This window comes from Eurosta solidaginis, chromosome 5 (assembly GCF_040869045.1).
Source record: "Eurosta solidaginis isolate ZX-2024a chromosome 5, ASM4086904v1, whole genome shotgun sequence".
In the NCBI taxonomy this organism is placed as follows: domain Eukaryota; kingdom Metazoa; phylum Arthropoda; class Insecta; order Diptera; family Tephritidae; genus Eurosta; species Eurosta solidaginis.
In genome coordinates this window covers 123,563,723-123,587,617 of record NC_090323.1, presented here as the reverse complement: position 1 = coordinate 123,587,617, position 23,895 = coordinate 123,563,723, and the positions used below count along the sequence as shown (strand labels likewise).

At 35.9% G+C, this 23,895-nt stretch overlaps 1 protein-coding gene across 2 annotated transcripts in view; it reads right to left on the bottom strand.

Annotated features, from left to right (window-relative positions):
• Nucleotides 1-23,895, bottom strand: part of cert (ceramide transfer protein) — a 320,155-nt gene that overhangs the window by 5,676 nt on the left and 290,584 nt on the right. For both annotated transcript variants that reach the window (XM_067788856.1, XM_067788855.1), the window contains 3 exons: nucleotides 3,048-3,275; nucleotides 2,119-2,350; nucleotides 1,852-2,054 (listed from right to left, as the gene is read on the bottom strand). In XM_067788856.1, the coding sequence (XP_067644957.1) occupies nucleotides 1,852-2,054; nucleotides 2,119-2,350; nucleotides 3,048-3,275 (663 nt within the window). The remainder of the gene's footprint in view (nucleotides 1-1,851; nucleotides 2,055-2,118; nucleotides 2,351-3,047; nucleotides 3,276-23,895) is intronic.

The following is a 23,895-nucleotide window of genomic DNA, read 5'->3' as shown; positions in this document are numbered from 1 at the left end:
TGACGAATCCGATCCCGCAATCGATGATGATGGAATAAATGTCCCCCACCCGATTATGACGAAGTCAGAATCAATAACCAGATTGAAAAACAACAGGACCGCGGGCGCAGATGGATTGCCTGCGGAGATTCAAATACGGCGTCGAGGAGTTGGTAAGGCGCATGCATCATCTTCTTCGCAAAATATGGGCGAACTAGTGCATGTCCAAGTATTGGAATCTAAGTGTTCTTTGCCCAGTCCACAAGAAGGGGGGTATTGCAAACTTCACTAACTATCGCGGAATCAGCCTTCTTAATATCGCATATAAGGTAGGTCCTGTCAAGTGTATTGTGCAAAAAATTGAAGCCCACCGTGAATCGGCTGATTGGACCTTATCAATGCGGTTTCAGACCTGGTAAATCTACCATCGACCAGATTTTCACATTGCGCCAAATCTTGGAAAAACCCCGCGAAAAAAGAATCGACACACATCACCTCTTCGTCGATTTTAAAGCAGCCTTCGACAGCACGGAAAGGAGCTGCCGCTATGTCTGAATTTGGTTTCCCCGCAAAACTTATACGGCTGTGCAAAATGACGTTGAGCAACACTATCAGCTCAATCAGAATTGGGAAGAACCTCTCTGAGCCGTTCGAAACTAAACGAGGTTTCAGACAGGGTGATCGTGCGATTTCTTTAATTTGAAGCTACATAAAATTATACCAGCTGCAGAACTTAACCGCTCTGGAACAATATTTTATAAAAGCATGCAATTACTGGCATATGCTGATGACATTGATATCATCGGCCTAAACACCCGCGCTGTTAGTTCTGCTTACTCCAAACTGGTAAAAGAAGCGGTAAAGATGGGTTTGATGGTGAATGAGGACAAAACGTAGTACCTGCTGGCATCGAGCAAAGAGTCAGCGCATATGCGCCTTGGCAACCACGCTACTGTTGGCAGCCATAATTTCGAAATAGTAAAAGACTTCGTTTTTTTTGGGAACCAGCATCAACACTAGCAACAACATCAGCTCTGAGATTCAGCGAAGGATCACTCTTGCCAATAAATGTTACTTTGGACCATAGGCCATTTAAAAGTAAAGTCCTCTCTCGGCAAACGAAAATCATACTCTACAAGTCACATATCGTTCCCGTCCTGCCATATGATGCAGAAGCATGGACATGACAACATCAGATGAAACGGCTCAGGGAGTGTTCGAAAGAAAAGTTCTTCGAAATATTTTGGTCCTCTACGCGTTGGCGATGGCGAGTACGGAAGAAGATTTAAGGATGAGCTATACGAGCTATACGCTGACATAGTCCAGCGAATTAAAACGCGGCGGCTGCGCTGGCTATGCGAATGAAAGAACACGCTCCGGCAAAGAAAGTGTTTCTATCGGAACCCACCTATGGAAACAGAGGTAGAGGGCAGCCCCCACTCCGCTGGAAGGACCAGGTGGAAAACGATTTAAACTCCCTTGGTGTGACCAATTGGCGCCGGTTGGCAGAGAGAAGGAGCAACTGGCGCGCCTTGTTGGACGGCCATAACCGTTTAAACGGTTAAGCGCCAATTAAGTAAGTAAGTAAACCAATTCGCTAAACTCTAAAGAAAAATATGTTACGGAAAATATGAGGTAGTTTTCGGAACGTCCGAACAGCAACTTTAGGTCGCCATATGCATGACTTATGAAATATATTTGTGATTATCTTTCATAACAAAAGACATATTTCTTATCCAATGGCCACTTAAAATTTTATACTTATAAAGTGTATCATATAACAGCAGGCATTGAATACGAAAATACCCCATAAACTCGAGTTTTTTAAGCAATGTGAATTTAATACATTAATATATTTGTGTAGATACTAACTTCCTGGTTAGAGTAGTCGGTGGAGTTATTGCATACAAACCACGTATCCACAGCATCATCATCATAGCCGTCTGTAATCTTGCGCATGTGTGACCAAAAAAGAGCATCCCTTTGGCTTGCCGGCCATATACGTTTATGCGTTTGTAAGAAGACGAACGTATCTTCCGATATTTTTTCAAGTATCGTACAATCTTCCAGTGTGGCTGATATAACAAAATAGTATATCTCATTTATTGCAAAGATGAGTATGATACAAAAATATCTTACTTTCCCAATCATTGCGATATTCGGGCATAAAAAAGTAATGACACATCTCGCGTCCTGTTACACCATTGACACTGTGATATGCTTTCAGGGGATCCATTACTAGCCCATTTACCTCTTCCTCTCGCTTGTACATTTTTATTTCTCCTTCATCAGCAAATATTTGCCATCCATTACCTCCCTGACCAACTTCTTCGCGGGCGTAATGGAGTTGTTCTTTACAAACTTTATCGATCTACAAATTAATTTTCGGAAGTTAGATATTAAACTATCAATATTATTGTATATAAAGGGTATGCCGGGTATTCTTCGACGCGGGGTATTGTTGGACAGCGCGATAACTTTTCATTGTGTGCAACTGTCCAGCAACTTATTCTATTGAACTCCACTGAGCGCTCCTCAAGTAAATGTTTATAATATTGCATTGTGCATTGCATTGTGTTATGTACTGCGCAATTTCTTGAAAAATAGTCCTTGGAATTATTGGGGTATTATTGGACATTAAGTAAAAAACATATGCCGAAAGATGCGTATAGGAAGGCTGTTTGAACAACTTCCTCACTGAATAAGTTTGTGGGCAATATCTAACAATTTTGGGCTCAACATTATTTTTTAGCTAGAATGTCAAAAAGAAAGACCATTTGATTTTGGTAGCATCTTTAGTCAAACCAACCTAGTCAAACTGTGGTCATAAGCTAATGAAACGGCCGTTTCATATTTCAAACACGAAAAAATTAAATAAGTTTTGCATTAACTGACATAACATTAAATCTTCAGGAAGGTTATTGCTCGTACTCCGAAACCAGACTTTCAAGTTTGCACAGAAACAGTTGTATTTGCAAAGTTTTCGGCCAAAATTAAAAACTGTCCCACGAATATCCCGACCTTCCCAATGTAACTCAGGACAAAGTGGCCAACGTTAACAACAATACCTCCGGCCACAGCACATGATTTCTCGCTGGTCCTCCCGTGCCGAACTCCTCTGGTGTTGTATCTTTTCCTTTAGTTAGATTTTGGAGCGGTACATTTGCCAATGTCAACGATTGCTGCGTCTGCAATTTTAGTTTAGCCCTAATTTGCATATCTTCCTCAATTCTTTCCAGGCCAGTTTCGACGGCATCAAAGAACTCATCTTCGGGCAAAGTGGAATGTGGACCCTCCTAAAGCAGAAAAATATGGACAATTAGTTAAACAATAATGCTGGTTTAAAAGAAATGAGTGTGCTAGACATGAAGTAGGGGCCGTAATAATAATAATAATATATATAAAAATCACTACAATATGTTACAGTAACATATGAAGTGTAATGAAATGTTTGGTTATACAGCCGTGATAGCTCAGGGGGGCAGGTTTGCAGAAAATTATGGTTAAGTTTAAGCTAGCCTAACCACAAAAAAATTGAAGCTCATCAAAAAAAAAAAAAAAAAATGTGTGACTTCAAATAGAATCAGGTGACATTTCTTAACTTTAGTCATGTTCAATGATGTTATTGCTTGAAATTCCACTAAACTGTGAATATATGTAAATTGTACATCAATTCACTTCTTTTGAACCAATAACTTGGTCGGGTGTTCATAATTATTGCTGACTGCTGAGCTATGACTGATCCAACAATCACATAATTGCTGACAGGAATTAGCAAGGATGCGTCCTTAGTCGGACCCTTATTATTAATAGCTACACATCCGTTTTCTATAATATTACTAGCAGACCCGACAGACGTTTTTCTGCCCTAACATTAGTCTAACTGTATAACTTTTAAAAAGTGTTTACCTCTAACTCTCCCTCCTCCTTTTTCTTTATGCTTTTATTCATACCAATCTCAGCGCCTCTTTTTCCCTCTCTGTCTTTTCCATCCCTTATTTTCTCTCTAGCTCCCTCTCCTTCTGAACTCTCTCTCCTCCCTCTAACTCTATCTCTTTCTCCAGACCTACTCAATACGCTCACAAAATTTCATGAGAATCGGTCGAGCCGTTTCAAAAGAGTTCAACCACAAATACTGTGACACGAGATTTTTTTTATACCTATTAGGTCTGACGACTATGGCTGTCAAATGAAACTTTGTACATATGTGTTTTTATCAGAACGAATCCCTTGCTCTTCTGCCTCGTTGACTTTTGAATTTGTGCTTGTTATATTGCTGAGACATTCATAGAAATGTCGTGGTAAACTCTGAATATCATAACATGGATTCAAATAATATATCGTGTTGTATTAATGAGCATTTCTCATACTTTCGATACAATTTATGTAATTTGTGGGGTCATCCCTAAACCATTATAGTCCTTTCGCTATATTTTGCCATTCTAAAATTGTTCCAAAGAAGGAGTTCGGTGTTGAAGGATCTTCACTTTGATTCCGTCTCCCCAAAAATGACTTTTCACTTGATTACTGATCACCCGATAAAACCCAAATTTAACCTTTTATTTACATATACTAGATTAGATTAGATTAGATTATTATTTATTTTATTATTCTCGTAAGCGTATGTACATATTCGATAGCTTAATTTTACATGTCTACAATATCATTACTTAGAGAATAGTTAGTGACATCTTTATTTTATATAATAAAAATAGTGTTGTATGTCACATCATGTTTTAACAAATTCCATTGTATAAATAGTAGTAGTGGGGTGAACAAAAAAAAAGAATACAAGATATATATAAAAAAAAATTTATTTAAAATGAGAATTAGATATTTCAAAAATAAATTGACTAAATTAAGTCATGAAACAATTTGAAGAAAGAATACAAAAGCTAAGTTTACAGAATTCCTCATAAGAAAACAGCAAAAAGAAAATTCAAAACTATACAATGCATATATAAAATTAGAGACTATATTATACAACGTAGTGCATCAAAATTTCTATCTGGTTGGTATCAAACTCAAGAAGCCAAGTTTTTATTTTTTTTAAAAACACAGATCTGGATCTAATGTCTCGTATGTTTTCTGGAAAGGAATTAAAAAGTCTGCAGGATAAGACAGTGTAGGAATTTCTAAACAATGTTGTTCGAAAAACTGGTAAAGAAACAAGTGTGCTATGGTTACTACGAAGGCTGTACATTCCTCGTGTGGGATTTTGCAAATAGCCACCTTTCATGTAAAAAATTTTTAAAACTTTGTAATAGAACAAATGCCGAACTGGGAATATTTTTGATCTTCTAAATAAGTCAAAGGAGTGAGTCCGACGTGGACAATTCAAAATTTTCCTTACTGCACATTTTTGCAGTACACTTAATTGATTTATTTTATTGGAGTGAGCACCACCCCAGCAACTTATTCCATATTCTAATTTTGAATGAAATATACTATAATAAACTGTTTTCAGTGTATGGTTTGGAACGTATTTTCTAAGACGGTAAAGTATACGATTGGTTGAAAGTAAGTATTTTCTTACAGTTGCGATTTGCTCATTCCAGTATAGATTACGGTCAATTGTGACTCCTAGGTATTTGAAGCTATTCACTTTTTCAATTTCAAAGCAGTTAGAGTCACATGCTGTATTATTTTGAAAAGAATACTGATAACGATGGTTGGAGCACTTGTTACTATATAGGATATTACGTTTGCATATTCCCCATATTCTTTTTGAGGTTATACCGGATGCTTTTACAATGCAACAGAATTTTTAACTAACTATTCTGTACTTTTGGAGTTTAATATACCGCTTCTCAAAATAAAGAAAGAAAACTTAAGTCACGTTAGGCTGGGTAATGGTTTACATAATACGTCATGTAAGCTTTAGGCTGGCCGTCACAGTTGTTGATCGCTTATCCTATAAAAACTTTCTAAAGTGGCTCTCACAGGTATCCAGCCAATTAAAAGTAACAAGTGGATCGGAGGTCCAGGTACTACTCCGAAGCTAGCAAAAATAATGGATAGTCAAATATAAATGGTGCTAAAATTAATTATATTTCATCCATTTCTATTGACCTTTTTATGAAAACACTACGGCTCAACCACATGACACGACTTTAGCTAAGAATTTGAGAACCTGGCTATGTTTTATGTCACAGCTACAATAGGAACCTCTATAGAATTTTGGATTATCGGGACTACTGTTTAAGCTTTATGTATCCAATTAACGTATCATTGTTCAACCCATAAATTTACCTTGCCTACCAATTAAAATAAAAAGTTTTAAAACCACCAGTTTCTGAGATTTTTTCATTTAAATTATTTCGAAAGTGCCTGGTTCTATTTCATGGAACATCACTGTAGATTATTGAGTCATAAAATATTATTAAGTAGTTCGAACTAAACACTGAACAGAAGAGCTGAAGAGTTTAGTAGTAAGTTTTAGAAAAAAAAACCTAATTCTATTATTAAGATTGCAAGGACGGCGAACTGTTTCAAAAAGAAAGTGGTCACTTCCACTCATAGAAAAATCACTGCTGGCGTTGAAATGCATTTAATTCGCCAAGGCAAAACTAATTCTATTTGCCCTCTGGAGAGCAGAATTGCATTTAACTTGAACAAGCTTAACCATTATGTGCAAATTGGCGGATACTTAGAAAACCCAGAATACTCCTAATGAGCATTATAAACAAAAAAGTCTGTTACTTGATTTTACCAGAATATATCTGATAAATAAACCAACATATGAAAAATAAAATATCTCTAAACGTAATAATACTAGAATAAAGCGTGATACAAATATAACAAGGTAAAACCTGTGAGACCCGAAATGACGTTTAAAAAAATTTTAAAATTCTCACTGCTCTCACATTTTTATTTTGGTTTAGTTTTCAAAACAAAAATATAACAAACTGTAATATATTTGGTAATTCTTTACGACAGCATGACGCTCTTAATACTCGTCCAAAAATATCAAGAGGGGTATCAAAAGACGCGCTTTGGATTCAGGATCGCGAATCCGAAATCGGAGGTTAACAATTTTGGGTCTGTCAAGAGATATTTGCAAAAGAAATTTTGAAAATTTGCATGTGGTTGTATTTTTTTTTTTTTGATTTTGTGGTACCCACAAAAAAATTGGGAACATAAGTGTTTTGCGCAGATATAGTTTTGGTCTCCAAACCGGTGTTGGACCCACCCAAGGTAATTTTTTATAAGCGCGGCCAAAGGCCGCCAATGCAGAAAGGTGTTCTGCGCAAAAATACTATGGATCCAAAAAATACTACGGTTTTTCGTTAATATCTTTTGAACGATCTAAAATTTTTATTTTCCGCCTTCGGATTATTGTTGTCGAGGTCAATTCGAGTCTTTTGACACCTCTCTCGGTATTTTTGGACGCGTATTACCGTTGTCATGATGTCGTATAGAATTACCATATATTTTTGCGTTTTAACATTAATATTATGATATTTTATCCAAAACCGAATTTTTTATTCGTGGAAATAACTTTTTTTGTGGGAAAGAAATCTCAACGGTCAACCGCATTCCAGAATTTTCAATTCGAGAATTGTGTTGTGGTTTCCCGCAAAAAGAAGCATCAGGCCACGATCCTCTTCTGAGGAATTTTCTTCAACATATTGTTTAGTAATTTATCTGCGTGTCCGCGACGACAAGAAAACCCGACTTACCGCCAAGGTGTACGGAAGAGATACATATCCAATAATAACAATTTGGTGTGATTTATATATGAGGAGATTATGGTCTAGCTTTCCATCGAATTCGAACGCTACGTATCGTGTATTCGTTTTCGAAAATTTATCTGCTAAGGCGGACGAACTTTTGGTGCCAAGGTAATGCTGAGGGACAATCAATACCATTTATACAAATTTTCTTAAATATTTTTGTTGGATAGGCCAACACACTAGCTCTACACCACGGCGGAAGACTCTGGCCGTTCAGCCGGTAAATTCAGTCTCCACGAACTATCATACTCCAACTGTACGATGATGTTTAGCTAAGCTGCGAAGAGCTACAGCGTTTTTGCTGGCGTGGGCAAGTTATGGGAAGATCTCCACTGGGTTCGGAGAAGCAGGTGGGGGAAGACTTTGATCTCTCTTGATGCCACCTGTTGGCGTCAGTTATCAAAAAACAGGGTTAGCTGGAGTGACTTGTTACGCAACGACCAGCATCTTCTAAACGGTTAAGCGCCAATTAAAAATGTTTCTTCCAACCGCGAGGAAAAGGACCAAAACAAACCAAAGAATACCTCCAACATCATTAAGGGTTAAAGACGTGTATCAACCAAGTGAAGAAGGATGAATGAAAAATCAGAAGTGGTCTCCAACATTCGCTTCTTAATTAGAATATGTTAAGAAGTAAGGCTTTTTATCTTGCCCCTTTGCAAAAATAGGACGTGTTGAGGCATACATTATATTTGAAACTAATTTTTTTGCCATATACATAAAAACCGATTTCAAAACTTTTCGAAATATTTTCATTTTATTTTTTGGCATTTAAAAAAGTGAAAAATGTCAAATCAACATTTTTTTGTGTTTACTTTGGTTTGGCATTTCCACAAAGTTTAAGAGAGTGATTTTAAAATTTTTTTTAAAAATCAAAAAACCATTATGGCCGCCAAGAAGAGTAAATGGTTGTACCTGGTAATATTTTATCTCTTGGGTGAAAAGCTAAAGAAAACAAGACGGGACTGTCTTCGGCCATAATCGAAAAAGCCAAGATCCCGCATTCCGGAATTGTTGTATTTGTAATCGAATTTGAAAAAAAATTTGATGACGTAGCGCTTTTGAAGTTTTTCGATTTATTACATTTCTCTCATATTTCGCTAACAGTGTTCGGAGTATTTAAAACTGTTACCTGAGCAAACGACTACGCCGGAGTAAAAATAAAATTTTCGGAGTATATTTTTTCTTCCTTTTTGAAAGCGGGCGAACAACTCACATCAAATTGATTTGGTGCCTTGGCAAACCTTTCGATTGTGTTTTTGCCATAAAATGTTTCTTAGCGAAAAAATTTATCTGCCTTATCAGATGCACGTGTAGGATGACCAATTAATGCTCCCATTAACACCACATTCTATATCCCCGGATATTTATCGCGAAACAATATTATTATTTTCACTTACCATACATATTTCATGCTCTTTTAATGACAGAAGGTTTCAAGACCGGGGCAGATTCCTGTAAGAACGATAATGGCGACCTGTTAACTGATGTACAGAGTGTGGGGGAAGACGAACCCGATACCCCGATCGCCGATGATGAAAAACACTCCCCAGCATCCAATATAACGGCTAAAAAATCACAAGGTGCCAAGTAATGACGGGATACCCGCCGGGCTGTTCAAACATGGAGGCGAAGATAAAGAAGCAAACAAGTGGGTCTTGCAGTAAATTTGGACAAGACGAAGTACTTGCTGTCATCGTGGCCTTTGTAGCTACGTCACTGTTGACGGATTTAAATTCGAGACTGTGAAGGATTTCGTTTGGGAAGCAGCATTAAAAGCAAAAACAATGTTGGCCTAGAAATCAAACGGAGAATTACTTGCCAACTAGTGTATCTCTAGGCAATTTAAAAGTAAATTCCTCCCTCGACGAACAAAATTCTCGCTCTATAAGTCACTCATAATACCTGTCCTGATGTATGGCTCGGAATCATGGAAGGCGTCGAGAGAAGATGAAATGGTTCTTGGAGTATTCGAGAGAAAAGTTCTCCGGAAGGTTTATAGTTCTATCCGTGATGTCGACGTGATGTCACTCACAAAGGAGGTATAATGATGAGTTATATGACCTTTACGCAGACATGAAGATAGTGCAGCGATTGAAAATCCAAAGGCTTCACTAGCTAAGGCATGCTATGCGGATGAACGAATACGCTCCGGCAGCTTGTAGACAGAGGAAAGAGAAAACCTGCACTGAGTTGGGAGAGATAGTTGGAGGAAGATTTTACAGGGTTAGCTGACCTCACTGACTCTCGTACTTCAAGAAGTGCTGTATGTTAAACTTTGCCAGGATTTACAGATCACACCCGGACACACTTTTGGCTTACATTTTACTTCTTTTTTCTCATTCCGTACGAAAAAAGTACAACAACTGTGAGTAAAATGTGAACAAACATGTATGAAGACATAAACATAGAATTCACGTCATTTCATCCAATCGTCATTTGTAAACTATCAGCTTTCCATACGTATACAATAAAAACTTCAACCAAAAGATATTAGGTAGTAATACTATTTAGTTTTCAACTCGATCCAAATAAACCTTTGAGTTAAAAAAAATGTAGTAGGACGAGAATGGAGCAAAATACTCCGATCGGAATAAAGTCTGAACACTGCGTCAGTAATGAAATATGTTGTCAAAAGCGTGACGTCACGCCGAGAAAATTTATTTCACGGCTAACTATGATTTTTTGCTCTCTCATTTTTTAATCCGGGATCTGTTTATTGGTTCGTGGTCTTCGGCTGTGCCGAAGACTTCATACCTTTCATGAATGGGGCAGAACAATAATCTTATCCCATTCGTAATATCCAAACAATCGGCTGAATTTTAAGATAAATATAAAATAAAAAAATAGGTAGGTAGTTTGTGTGAGAATGCAAAGTTTCACGTTTTTTTGTGGTCTGCATGTAAAAACTACGCCCACGAATCACTTATTTCAGCAATATATGACATAAGCGTAAGTATTTGATGAAATTTGATGCTTCTAGCCCTAAAAAGGGGGCTCAAATTACAGTTTATAAGGAGTATACTCTATATATGTCGCCGATCCCTATGATTTTTAGAACAGTATATGCTATATACGTAAGCATTTGGTGAAATTTGAAGCTTCTGGCTGTTAAAATGAGGCAGAAATTACGAAAAATTTCTTATCTGAACAATCGGTTGTATGAGATATATACTATATATATTACCGATCTATAAAATTTCTTCAAACAACAATTAATGCTCTATACGTAAGCATTCTGTGAAATTTAAAGCTTCTATCTGTTAAAATTGGGCAGAAGTTATGAAAATTTTATAATCTGAACAATCGGTTGTTTGAGATATATACTATATATATCACTGATCTCTATGATTTTTTCACACCACAATATATGCTATATACGTAAGCATTTGGTAAAATTTGAAGCTTCTAGCTGTCAAAATAGGGCAGAAGTTGCGAAAAATTTCTTATCTGAACAATCGGTTGTATGAGATATATACTATATATACCACCGATCGCTATGATTTTGTCACACAACAATATATGCTATATACGGCATTTGGTGAAATTTGAAGCTTCTAGCTGTTAAAATGGGGCAGAAATTGCGAAAAGTTTCTTATCTGAACAATCGGTTGTATGAAATATATACTATATATACCACCGATCTCTATGATTTTTTCACACAACAATACATGCTATATACGTAAGCATTTGGTAAAATTTGAAGCTTCTAGCTGTTAAAATAGAGCAGAAATTGCGAAAAGTTTCTTATCTGAACAATTGGTTGTATGAGATATATAATATACTAGCCTTTACCCGCGGCCCCGTCCGCAAAGATAAAATGAAATATATGGGCTATTCACGTTAGCCTGCTTATCAAGTTATCTGTTTAAAAATTTATTTCTGTCTAATGCATTTTATATTTGTAATTGCGTAAAAAAAAAGAACTAAATGAGCTGATAACCTGATAGGATCCCCAAATGCTCCCGAAATTATGCATAAAAAGCCACGAACTGACCCCAACGCTATCGCGGACGGATCCCTAAAACCATCCAAAAATGCCCCGGAAGGGTCTCCAAAAGTTCCCGGAATAGACCCAAAAAAACCGAAATGACAACGACACGATTCTAGACTAATCCAGAGAACCACACAGAAATGACCCTGAAGGGTACAAAAATGATCCCGAAATAGTCCCGAAAAAGTTCCGAAATGATCCTGACGGGCTCCCGGACGGATCTAAAAAACCATCCAGAAAATATCTAGGAAGGGTTCCAATTATCTCGACATAGTCCAGAAAATTTTCCGAAATGCCCCCGAGGGGATCCACGACGTATCGCGAAAACCATACAGAAATGATTCCGGAAGGGTCACAAAATGATCCCGAAATAGTCCGTAAATGATCCCATGGGATGCCGCACGGATCCAGAAATGATCCCGGAAGGGTCCCAAAGCTATGCCGAAAAAGTAACAAAAAAATCTCGAAATGACTCCTACGGCATCCCAAAATGATCCTGAAATACTCTCGGAAAAGTCCAGAAATTAACCTGACGGGATCACGAGCGGATACCGAAAACCATCTAGAAATGATGCCGGAAGGTATCCCAAATGATCCCGAAATGACCCCGACGGGATCCCGGACGGATCCCGAAAATCATCTAGAAATAATGACGGAAGGTACCCCAAATGATGCCGAGATAGTCCCGAAATGACGCCGGAATGATGCCGGAAGAGACCCCAAATGATCCTGCAAAAGTCCCGAAATGACCCCGACAGGATCCCGAAAGCCATCCAGAAATGATGCCGGAAGGGACCCCAAATGGTCCCGAAAAATTACCGAAATGACCTGCACGGGATCCTGGACGGATACCGAAAACCATCCAGAAATTACGGGATCCCGCACGGATACCGAAGCCCATCCAGAAATGATCCCGGAAGGGTCTCCCTAATGGGATTACAAATAAGGTGAAACTAATTATAAAACTATGTTAATAAGGCAGCAGGCGCGTTGGAGCGAATGAAGAGTTACATAGAAACATACAGGTAAAGCTAATAAAAGCGTGCTAATAAAAACAATTGAAGGAGGGCGGATGGCGGGAGGAGAAGGAGAGGACCACTGATCGTTTTTCCAAAATTGTTTAGATCTCGATCTGTATGTGCCAGATACCAAAAACTATTGATTTAGGAGAAAATTTATATTGAGTTATAACAATTTATAGATTTTACACCAGAGGGGGAGAGAAGGGGGAGAGGGGGGCGGAGGGTGTTACTGCTCACTTTGTAAGCCCTCGACTTATTTGATCCATTGAGTCTGTAATATTGGTGAAGGCCCGTATACGTAAATGTGTAAAAAGTATTAAAAAGTAATTGTTCGAAGGGGTCGTGGGCACCGACCCCCTTTCCATGTTCGAAAAAAATTTCGCTAGTAGACTATTGTCTGCGTCCCAAATTTCATCAAAATCCGTGTAGCCGTTCTGGCGTGATTCAGTCACAAAGGCGAAAAAACACAATAATTAAACTATAACTGTTCCTAGGGAGCGGGGACCTCCCCCCTTTTCAAAAAAATATAGCTAATATATCCTTCTCGACTATTGACTATTGCGTGCCAAATTTCACCAAAATCAGTCCAGCCGTTCTTGCGTGATTAAGTCACAAAGACAAACCTTCCCATTTATAATATACTAGCCCTTACCCGCGGCCCCGTCCGCAAGGAGAAAATGAAATATATGGGCTATTCACGTTAGCCTGCTTATCAAGTTATCTGTTTAAAATTTTTTTCTGTCTAATGCATTTTGTTTTTGTAATTGAGTAAAAAAAGAATTAAATGAGCTGATAACATGATAGGATCCCCAAATGATCCCCAAATTATCCATAAAAAGTCACAAAATTACACCGACGCTGTCGCGGACGGATCCCGAAAACCATCCAGCCCCGGGAGGATCTCCAAAAGTTCCCGTAATAGTCCCAAAAAACCCGAAATGACAACGACACGAATCTAGACTTATCCCGAGAACCACACAGAAATGATCCCTGAAGGGTACCAAAATGATGCCGAAATAGTCGCGAAAAAGTTCCGAAATGACCCTGGCTGGCTTCCGGACGGATCTCAAAAGCCATTTCAAAAATATCCAGGAAGGGTTCCTAAATTATCCCGACATAGTCCAGAAAAAGTTCCGAAATGACCCCGAGGGGATCCATGACGGATCGCGTCCGGAAGGGCCCCAAAATGATTCCGAAATAGTCCGGAAATGACCCCGATGGGAAACCGCACGAATCCAGAAATGATGCCGGAAGGGTCCCAAAACTATCTCGAAAAAGTAACAAAAAAATCTAGAAAAGACTCCTACGGCATTCCCGATGGATCCAGAAATTACCTCGGAAGGGTCCCCAAATGGTCCCAAAATTGTCCCGAAATGACCCTGATGGATCCGGCAAACCATCAAGAATTGATGCCGGAAGGGTCCCCAAATCATCCCGAAATAATACAGAAAAAGTCATGAAATGATCCCTAAAGGGTCCCCAAATGATCCCGAAATAGTCCCGAAAAAGTTCCAAAATTACCCAGATGGGTTCCCGTACAGATCCCGAAATCCATCCAGAAGTGATGCCGGAAGGGTCCCCAAAAGATTCCGTATTAGCCCCGAAAAAGTCCCGAAATGACCCCGACGGCCGACGGCAAATAGCCCCGAAATGATCCTTACGGGATCCCGGACGGATCCCGAAAACCTTCCAGAAATGATGGCGAAAGAGTCCCCAAATAATCCCGTACTAGTCGCGAAAAAGTCTCGAAATTACCCCCACGGGTTTTTTTCTGTGATGTTTGTCAGAATTTTTTAGTGTTTTGACTTTTAACTGAAATGTTTGAAGCTCTTTCCAGCGCCTAATTGACAATAGCCCAAATTACATGTGCAGCAGTTTTGCTTGCAGCGCTACCAGTTTTGCTGCTGCTCGATTGCTTTGTAGACACACGTGTAGTAATATTTACCTGACAGCTATATGCAGCGACTTATCACAAAGACTTGTATAAAGAATATAAAATATCTTTCAGCCGCTCCAAATATTAACTTTTTTAAAGCAAAATCAATTTTAAATTACAAAAAAAATTGGTCTGAATATAAAGTTTTGAATTTAATTTAGTAAAACAACTGAAATAAAGGAAAAAAAAAATACTTCTTTATTTGGCATTTCGTTTTGCGCTTGTTCGTGATTGTTTGGGTTTATCGTTACCCAACACTGATTAAATGCAGCAAATTTTGATTGGACAGGTCACGCAGCGCGCTGCTTAGCAAGCCGCGACACATGCGTTTGTTTAAAATTTAGGTACGCAGCAATTCTGCACTTATGGTTTGGGCTTTATGCTTTAAAACGCTGCACAACCCTACACATCTGGTTGCTTATTGTTTAAGCAAGTTCAACTCAAACCGCTTATATCATTATTATTATTTATTTTTGTTGTTGCTTCCCATCACGGTTGCCACACCCTGTTCTCATTTGGGACCAGAATTTGTCGAAAAAAAGGACCAAATCCCCAAAAAAGGACCAAATTTTTGTTTTATTTTATTGGCATATAAACAATTCGGCAATTTACTAGTGTCGTATTCGTTGTAAAATGTAAGAATTTTAGGATGTTTCCTTGGTTTCCTATATAAAGTTTTAATAAATATAGGGAAAAGAAAACACTTGGCTTTAATTCAAACTGCAAAAAATTAATGTATACTTTTTTTTTAATGAACGTTGTGACAGCGCACTGTCCTCAAGTGGCCCAATGAAACCAGGCTAATTATGTTGAATTTTTTTTTCTTTTTGAAATATGTATGTTATGTTTATAATTTTGATTTTTTACATTAGGTTAGGTTAGGTTGAACTGACCTGTCCATGAGGACCTCACATAGACTGATTGAGTCCGTAGTGTTACCAGAAGTTTGTTTTAACGACCAAACTGAAAAACCCTATAAAAAACCAGGACCTATGTTATAAAATAACTCCGTCCTCTTGGCAAATACTAGAAGCTTCCTAGGACTTAAACCACTTGCTGCTGCTAGATCTGACAGCTGTATCACTCCTAATAGCTGAAGTCTTAGCCTGGCAAGTGCAGGGCACGAGCACAGAACGTGCTCGATCGTTTCCTCCTCCAACCCGCACTTTCTACATCTGCTATCACTGACCAAGCCTAATTTAAAGGCATGTGACGTCAGAAGGCAGTGTCCAGTCAGAATACCTGTCATGAGTCTACAGTCATCTCTTTTTAATGATAGAAGCAACTGTGTTAGTCTAAGGTTGTAAGACCTACACATAATCTTCGACACTTTTTTATTTTGTTTCATTTTTTTTTTGATAAGCAGCGGTTTGTCAAACGTCGAAAACGAAAACTGCTAACCTATGGAATAGATATCATCAGCTGAGTGTAATAATTCAACAATAAATAGAAAGGGAATATTGGAAACATACAAATACTACATTAAATATTTAAGTATAAGACTTTCACATTTCTAGAACAAGTCTATGTCTTTCATCAACCAAACCTGTGAAACTAGTTTCACTTGATTTCAATGAAATAAAATGTATTTCACAGTTAGGTTTTATTAAGAAACAGTTCAAAAAATTGCGTTGTGGTAAACTCAGTAAATCGTAAATAAAATAAAGCAATTATGTCAATGCTATTAGATGCTTAGTTTTTCCCTAAACGTTTAGACTTCAGTGGGAGTTTAGAACTCACATTTACTGAATCTGGCCCGAGGAATCAGATTAAAAATCGAGCGTCTTAAAAGTTTCAACTCTGCAATAACGGAACCGGATTATGTATATGTAATTAGGTACACTAAACTAGTAAACAGTGTTGTTGTTAACGTTAATGGGATTCTGCAAGCACCTCCGGGAATGGTTTTATACAAAACATTTCTTCCCAAATCAAATCTCTTTTGCATTTGCTGAATATAAAAACACATTTAATCGCAATTCGTTGTACATTTATAAAGTAAACGCTTTCGAAAGGTGTTTCTGTCCTACTTGCATTAAAAGTATTTCTTGTGGAAAGGCTTAAGTATCTTGCTTGTCTTTACACCATAATAGTCCTGGCATTCCTCGAACTCTTTGAGCTCCTTTGAGCTGGGTGAGAAACTCGCAATATCTCTCGGTATGCTTAATATTGGAATTTGCAAACCGCTTGCTCCTAGGAATTTTGAATTTGAATTTATTTATTTTTTTGTTTTTGTACAACTAAGACTAATTGATCTTTTATATGTGCATCATCAAATGGATATTATCTTATTCTAACAATAGTTGGAAAATTAATAATTAGTAGTAATAAAACATAATAATAACAAATTTATGTAAAAAATGTAACGCTTAATACTAATACAATTGAATTTAATAAATGAAAATAGGAAATAAGACAGATAGTAAAGGAAGTTTTGAAAATAGAAGACGAGAGAAAAGAAAAAGGAAGATATTGGCAGTAAGTGGTATGTAGTCAAAAGGCCAAATCACAAAAATGTCTGTGCATTTCCGTTTTAAAGTTGTGTCTATTCAAACGAGCTTTTACACTTTCTGGAATCATGTTCCACATTTTAATAGCGGTAATGAATAACATTCGGCTGGATGCTAGTGTACTATGTCTGGGAATTACCAAGGTATTGTCATACAGATATATAGGGGTTTTCCACTCAACAGCTTGTACACGAAAATGCAGTTTCTTACGGCCAAATATTGCATAATGCTACAGCCCAGAATTTTGAAACAACATGGTGATATATGACTATAACGACTTATGCCATAAACAAAATTATTTAATTTCAACTTGTTAATAGATTGTGAGTCAAGTTTGCTATAGACTATTTCTGCATATGTGAGATGAGGTAAAATTAATTGGAGGGCAAGTTTTCGGCGTGTTTCCTGTGGGGTAAACGCTGCAGAGAATCTTAACCTACGCAGAATTACATAGAAATTGCTAATTAATTTATTGATATTGTTACGAATATTAGCAACACTAAGGGGTACTGTCATCTCTAAGCCGATGCTAAGCAGTGACTGTATGCACATCAATAATTCAAGCATTATGTCTACACATATGTGCGTACACGCAGCGGAGAAGCAACGCACAAATACATGCAGATATCTTATCTGAGATATGCAATTATAATTGTGGAAGTGTCGCTCACAAATACACGTTCATATGAGAGCTATACACGTACATCTGTAGTTATAATTATATAGCAGTAACTAAGTAAATTCTGGAAGCGCCTAGAAGATGCAGCGAGGAAATCAGAGAGTATAAAAGGCAGCAACAGTAGAGGCGCTACAATCAGTTGGATTTAAGACGCTATCTAGCGAGCAATAGCAGTATTATTTTGAAAATCGGTTTCGATTAAGCACGCTATCTGTCGAGCAATATAAGTGATATTTTGAAAGTACTTGAATAAAAGCCATTTTGCATTATTAAATATTGGAGTTATTTATTCAACAGTTTAGTGTATCGAACTTAGCAGGAGGTTGCAAATAAGAGGATTTGCAGTCAATTCGTTACAATTGGTGTCAGAAGAGGAATTGTTGAATAAATTCCGAAGACCTCGAATACAACTTGGACATGGCAAAGTTGAGTGAATTGACGATCCAGCAACTGAAGGAGGAGTTGGAAGTCCGTGGATTGGCTACTTTTGGCGATAAATCCCAGCTACAAAGACGACTAAGTGTAGCTATGGTATTTGATGGAATCAATGCTGAGGAGTATGTCTTTCATTATGATAGCGACAAAACAACAACAAAAATAGAAGAAAAAACGAAACACCGCAGACAGTGACGAGCAAAATTTCTGCACAAACATCGACAATGGTATCTCAGTTGGAGTCACAGGAGGCAGGCATTTCAGAAATGGCGTCGCAAATTTCATCTCAACTGGAGGAACAGAAGACATATATGTCATCTCAACTTGAAGCGCAAGAGGCAAGTATATCTGGGATGTCGACAAAAATTTCGGAACAGGTATCATCGCAGCTCTTTGCGAAACTGGAAGAACAGGATGCAAAAATTTTACAACTCGAGGACAAAATTGATGCCGAAATAGAAGCGTTGAAAGGTCTTATGGGACAGTTACAACTAAATAGCCCAGCTGTTCCAGCGAGCAATCCGAAGGTAAAACCTCCATCTTTTGACGGCTCTGTTCCGCTGCAGAGAATCTTAACCTACGCAGAATTACATAGACATTGCTAATTAATTTATTGATATTGTTACGAATGTTAGCAACACTAAGGGGTACTGTCATCTCTAAGCCGATGCTAAGCAGTGGCTGTATGCACATCAATAATTCAAGCATTATGTCTACACATATGTGCGTACACGCAGCGGAGAAGCAACGCACAAACCCATGCAGATGTCTTATCTGAGATATGCAATTATAATTGTGGAAGTGTCGCTCACAAATACACGCTCATATGAGAGCTATACACGTACATCTTTAGTTATAATTATATAGCAGTAACTAAGTAAATTCTGGAAGCGCCTAGAAGATGCAACGAGGAAATCAGATAGTATAAAAGGCAGCAACAATAGAGGCGCTACAATCAGTTGGATTTAAGACTCTATCTAGCGAGCAATAGCAGTATTATTTTGAAAATCAGTTTCTATTAAGCACGCTATCTGTCGAGCAATAGAAGTGTTATTTTGAAAGTACTTGAATAAACGCCATTTTGCATTATTAAATATTGGAGTTATTTATTCAACAGTTTAGTGTATCGAACTTAGCAGGAGGTTGCAAATAAGAGGATTTGCAGTAAAGTCGTTACAATTGGTGTCAGAAGAGGAATTGTTGAATAAATTCCGAAGACTTCGAATGCAACTTGGACATGGCAAAGTTGAGTGAATTGACGATCCAGCAACTGAAGGAGGAGTTGGAAGTCCGTGGATTGACTACTTTTGGCGATATATCCCAGCTACAAAGACGACTAAGTGTAGGTATGGTATTTGATGGAATCAATGCTGAGGAGTATGTCTTTCATTATGATAGCGACAAAACAACAACAAAAATGGAAGAAAAAAAGAAACACCGCAGACAGTGACGAGCACAATTTCTGCACAAACATCGACAATGGCATCTCAGCTGGAGTCACAGGAGGCACGCATTTCAGAAATGGCGTCGCAAATGTCATCTCAATTGGAGGAACAGAAGATATTATATCAACATTCAAGTTGATATTTTAAAAAATCTTTTATTTTCGGTTTGAAATATAAAAATTTATTTTTGTTTATTTTTGAGTTTAAATATTTTCAAACTAATTAGAATTTTCTTTTTTTTGAAGTTATTCAAAAATTTTAAGTTAACACGAAAACTCAATAAAAATTATTTTTAAAAATTAAAGTAAAGAATACAAAGTAGTTAACACTATATTTACTCCCCCTCCAAGAAAATTTGAAACAAACAAATTATTAATTAATATTAAATGTAACCTTTTTTTGTTTTTTGTTGTTTAATGTATTTGTATTTAAATTAGTGTTAATAAGTATGTTTGCTGGTTTAAGTAAATCAATTGAAATATTTTTAATAGTATTTTTGTATTGAATTGTAAATGTTTTATGTTTCTTAGAGATAACTTTAAAAGGTCCTTCATAAGGTGATTCTAAATTAGATTTACGAAGAACTTTAACAAAAACATACTCACAATTTTCTAATTGTTTAGGAACGAAAAAATTTTCTTTATTATGATGAAAAACTTTAGAACGAACAAGTGAAAAATATTCTCTTATTTTATGAAGAGCGTCATTAGAAAAATCATGTTCTTTATTATTATTTGAAATAATTAATTCACCAGGTATTCTAAGTGTTTGGCCATAAACAAGTTCAGCAGATGAACATTTTAAATCTTCTGTAATAGAAGTTCGTAAACCAAGTAGAATGAATGGTAAAATGTCAGACCAATGAATCGAGTCGTTTGATGCTATAATTGCTGCTTTTAAAGTTCGATGAAATCTCTCTATCATGCCATTTGCTTGGGGATGGTAAGGAGATGTATGAATTTTATGAGAATCTAAAAGTTTAGTTAATTCTGTAAAAAATTTTGAGGTGAATTGTGAACCTTGATCTACTGTAATATTTAATGGTATACCAAATCGTGGTATATAATTTTGAATAAAAGTTTTTACTATAGTATTTGTTGAAATATCTTTAAGTGGATAAGCTTCAGGTCAATGTGAAAATCTGTCAATAATTGTTAAAATATAACAATTTCCATTTGAAACTGGAAGAGGTCCAACAATATCCATATGAATATGTTCAAAATGGCCTGATGGTATTTGAATTTTTTGGATAGGAGATTTAGTATGTCTTGAAATTTTGGATTTTTGACAATTGATGCAAGATGAAGTCCAATCGTTAATCTCTTTACGCATGTTAGGCCAATAATATTTATTTTGAATTAATTTTCTAGTTGTTCTTATACTTGGATGAGATAATGAGTGAATTTTGTCAAATATAATTCTTCTCATAGAATGTGGAACATAAGGTCGAAAAGGTTGTAGAGAAACATCACACCATATGTTTAAATTAATAACTGGAATATGAATTTCTTTTAAATTATTTTTAGAATTTGGATCAGAAATGGTTTTTTGTAAAAATGTATCAGTTTGCTGTTCTTTATAGAAAGTTTCTAAATTTATATCTTGAGTTGAAATTGCATTTATTTCTGGAATACGGGAAAGTGTGTCGGCAACTATGTTGTCTTTTCCACGTATATATTGAATATCATTTGTAAATTGAGCAATATATTCAAGATGACGTAGTTGACGAGGAGATATATCTACTTTAGAATTTAGAACAAGAATCAAAGGTTTATGATCAGTATAAATTGTAAAAGTTCTACCTTCAAGAAAATGTTTAAAATGTTTAATTGAATTATAAATTGTCAAAAGTTCACGATCAAATGTTGAATATTTAGTTTCTGTTGTAGTTAATTTTCTTGAAAAATAAGCTAAGGGTTCTAGTATATTATTGCTAGTTTGTTGAAGAACTGCTCCAATAGCAACATTTGATGCATCTACTGCTAATGATAAAGTACCATTTTTGTCGAAATGTGTAAGTAAAGTATTTTTAGCAAAAAGTTTTTTAACATTTTCGAAAGCTGTTGTGGTTTCATTTGTCCAATTTAATTGTTTGAGTTTGTTTTTAATTGCATGTGTTAACATTTCATGCAGAGGACTAAGTTCTGTTGCTAACATTTTAATATATCTGTGATAGTAATTTATCATACCTAAAAATTTTTGTAATTTATTTATAGAAATTGGTTTTTCAAAATTTGTTATGATTTCAATTCTATCTAAAGATGGTTTAATATCTTCGCCTGAAATTTCGTAACTTAAAAAATTTAATTTATTTACACCGAGAGTACATTTTGAAGGTTTGATATTTAAATTATATTCTTCAAGTCTTTTGAAAACTGATTTTAAATGATTTATATGTTGATCTTCATTATCACTGACAATGATAAGAATGTCATCAATGCATGTAAATACAAAATCGAAATCAGAAAATACTTCATTAATAAAGCGTTGGAAAGTTTGAGCACTGTTTCGTAAACCGAAAGGCATTCTTACGAATTCAAACATTCCAAAAGGGGTAGTTATTGCAGTTTTATGAATGTCTTCTTCTGCCATAGGAATTTGGTGGTAAGCACGCACAAGATCAATTTTGGAAAAAAAAAATGTTTTTTAAATCAATTGTTAAATCGTGAATATGTGGTAAAGGATACCGATCTGGTGTAGTAATAAAATTAAGTCTTCGATAGTCTCCGCAAGGCCTCCAATAATTTGGTTCTTTTTTAGGAACGAGATGAAGTGGAGATGCAATAGGAGAATTTGAGGGTCTGCATATACCAGTTTTAACTAAAAATTCAAATTCAGTTTTAGCAATTTTAAGTTTGATTGGATCAAGACGTCTGGGTTTCTAAAATGGTAAAATACCTTTTGTTTCTATCCTGTGAACCGTATGGTTGGTGTTTAACTTTTTTAGTATAATCTGGTTCGCAGGTAATAGATGGAAATTCATTAAGTAATTTTGAAAACTTATTTTCAACAATAGGAATTTTGAATGAGAAAATATCAGAAAATCCAGAAGATCCAGCAACTTTAATTTTTGTAGTAGAATCTATTATTTCTTTATTTTTAATATTGACAATAATTCCGAATTTTTCTAAAAAGTTTGCTCCTAAAATTGGTGTATCAATGTTCGCAATAATGAATGGAAATTCTCTTCTTAAACCTAAATCAATTTTAAGTAGTTTTGTACCGAAAGTTTCAATTGAAGAACCGTTTGCTGCGGTCAAAGTAAGATCCGAATTTCTTTTATAAATTTTAAATTTAGAAAAAGGAATAACTGATACAACTGCGCCGGTATCGATAAGAACATTAAGTTTATTGAATTTATCAAATATGAATAGGCGACGAGTAGGTTTAATAATAGTTCCATTATCCGTCACCGTCATAATGGATCGTTTAAGTTTAAATTTTGTTCGCAATTTAAATTATGATTTTGATTAAAATTCCATTGGGGTATACATTTAAGAGCGTTATTCTTAAATTTTTTGTGATACCAACAAATAGTTGTTTGTGAATTAAATTTACGATTGTTTGAAAAATTTCTTGATCTTGAAAAATTTCGAGATTTAGATCTATTTCTATCTTTATATCTTGAACGGATTTGTAATTGATTAATATCATTAGAAATTTTATTTAAATTTTGATAAATAGCCGTAGTTAATTCAGTTAAATTTTTAACGCATTGTTCTAAAATATTATTATTTATACTTGAGACTATAGGAGATTTGGAAGAATGAGGTTTATTGATTAAATCAAAAGTTTGTCAACTAAAATAATAATTTCATCTCTGTTTTGATTATTATTGGAAGTCAAATGAATTTGTATTTCTTGTGGTAATTTACGAATCCACAATTTAAAGAGTAATTCTTGGCTAACTATGGAGTCAGAACCTATAAGTGATTTCATAAATCTGAATAATTCAGATGGTGAACGATCACCAAGTTCAGTTTTTGAAAATAATTGTTCGAATCGTTTTTCTTCGCTAAGAGAAAATCTTTCACATAGAATTTTTTTGATTGTATCATATTTATTAAAAAGAGGAGGAGGGTTAATAACATCTACAATTTTAGATATAGTATCTCGTTGAAGAGTAATTAGAACATTTTGAAATTTTAAATTATCATCA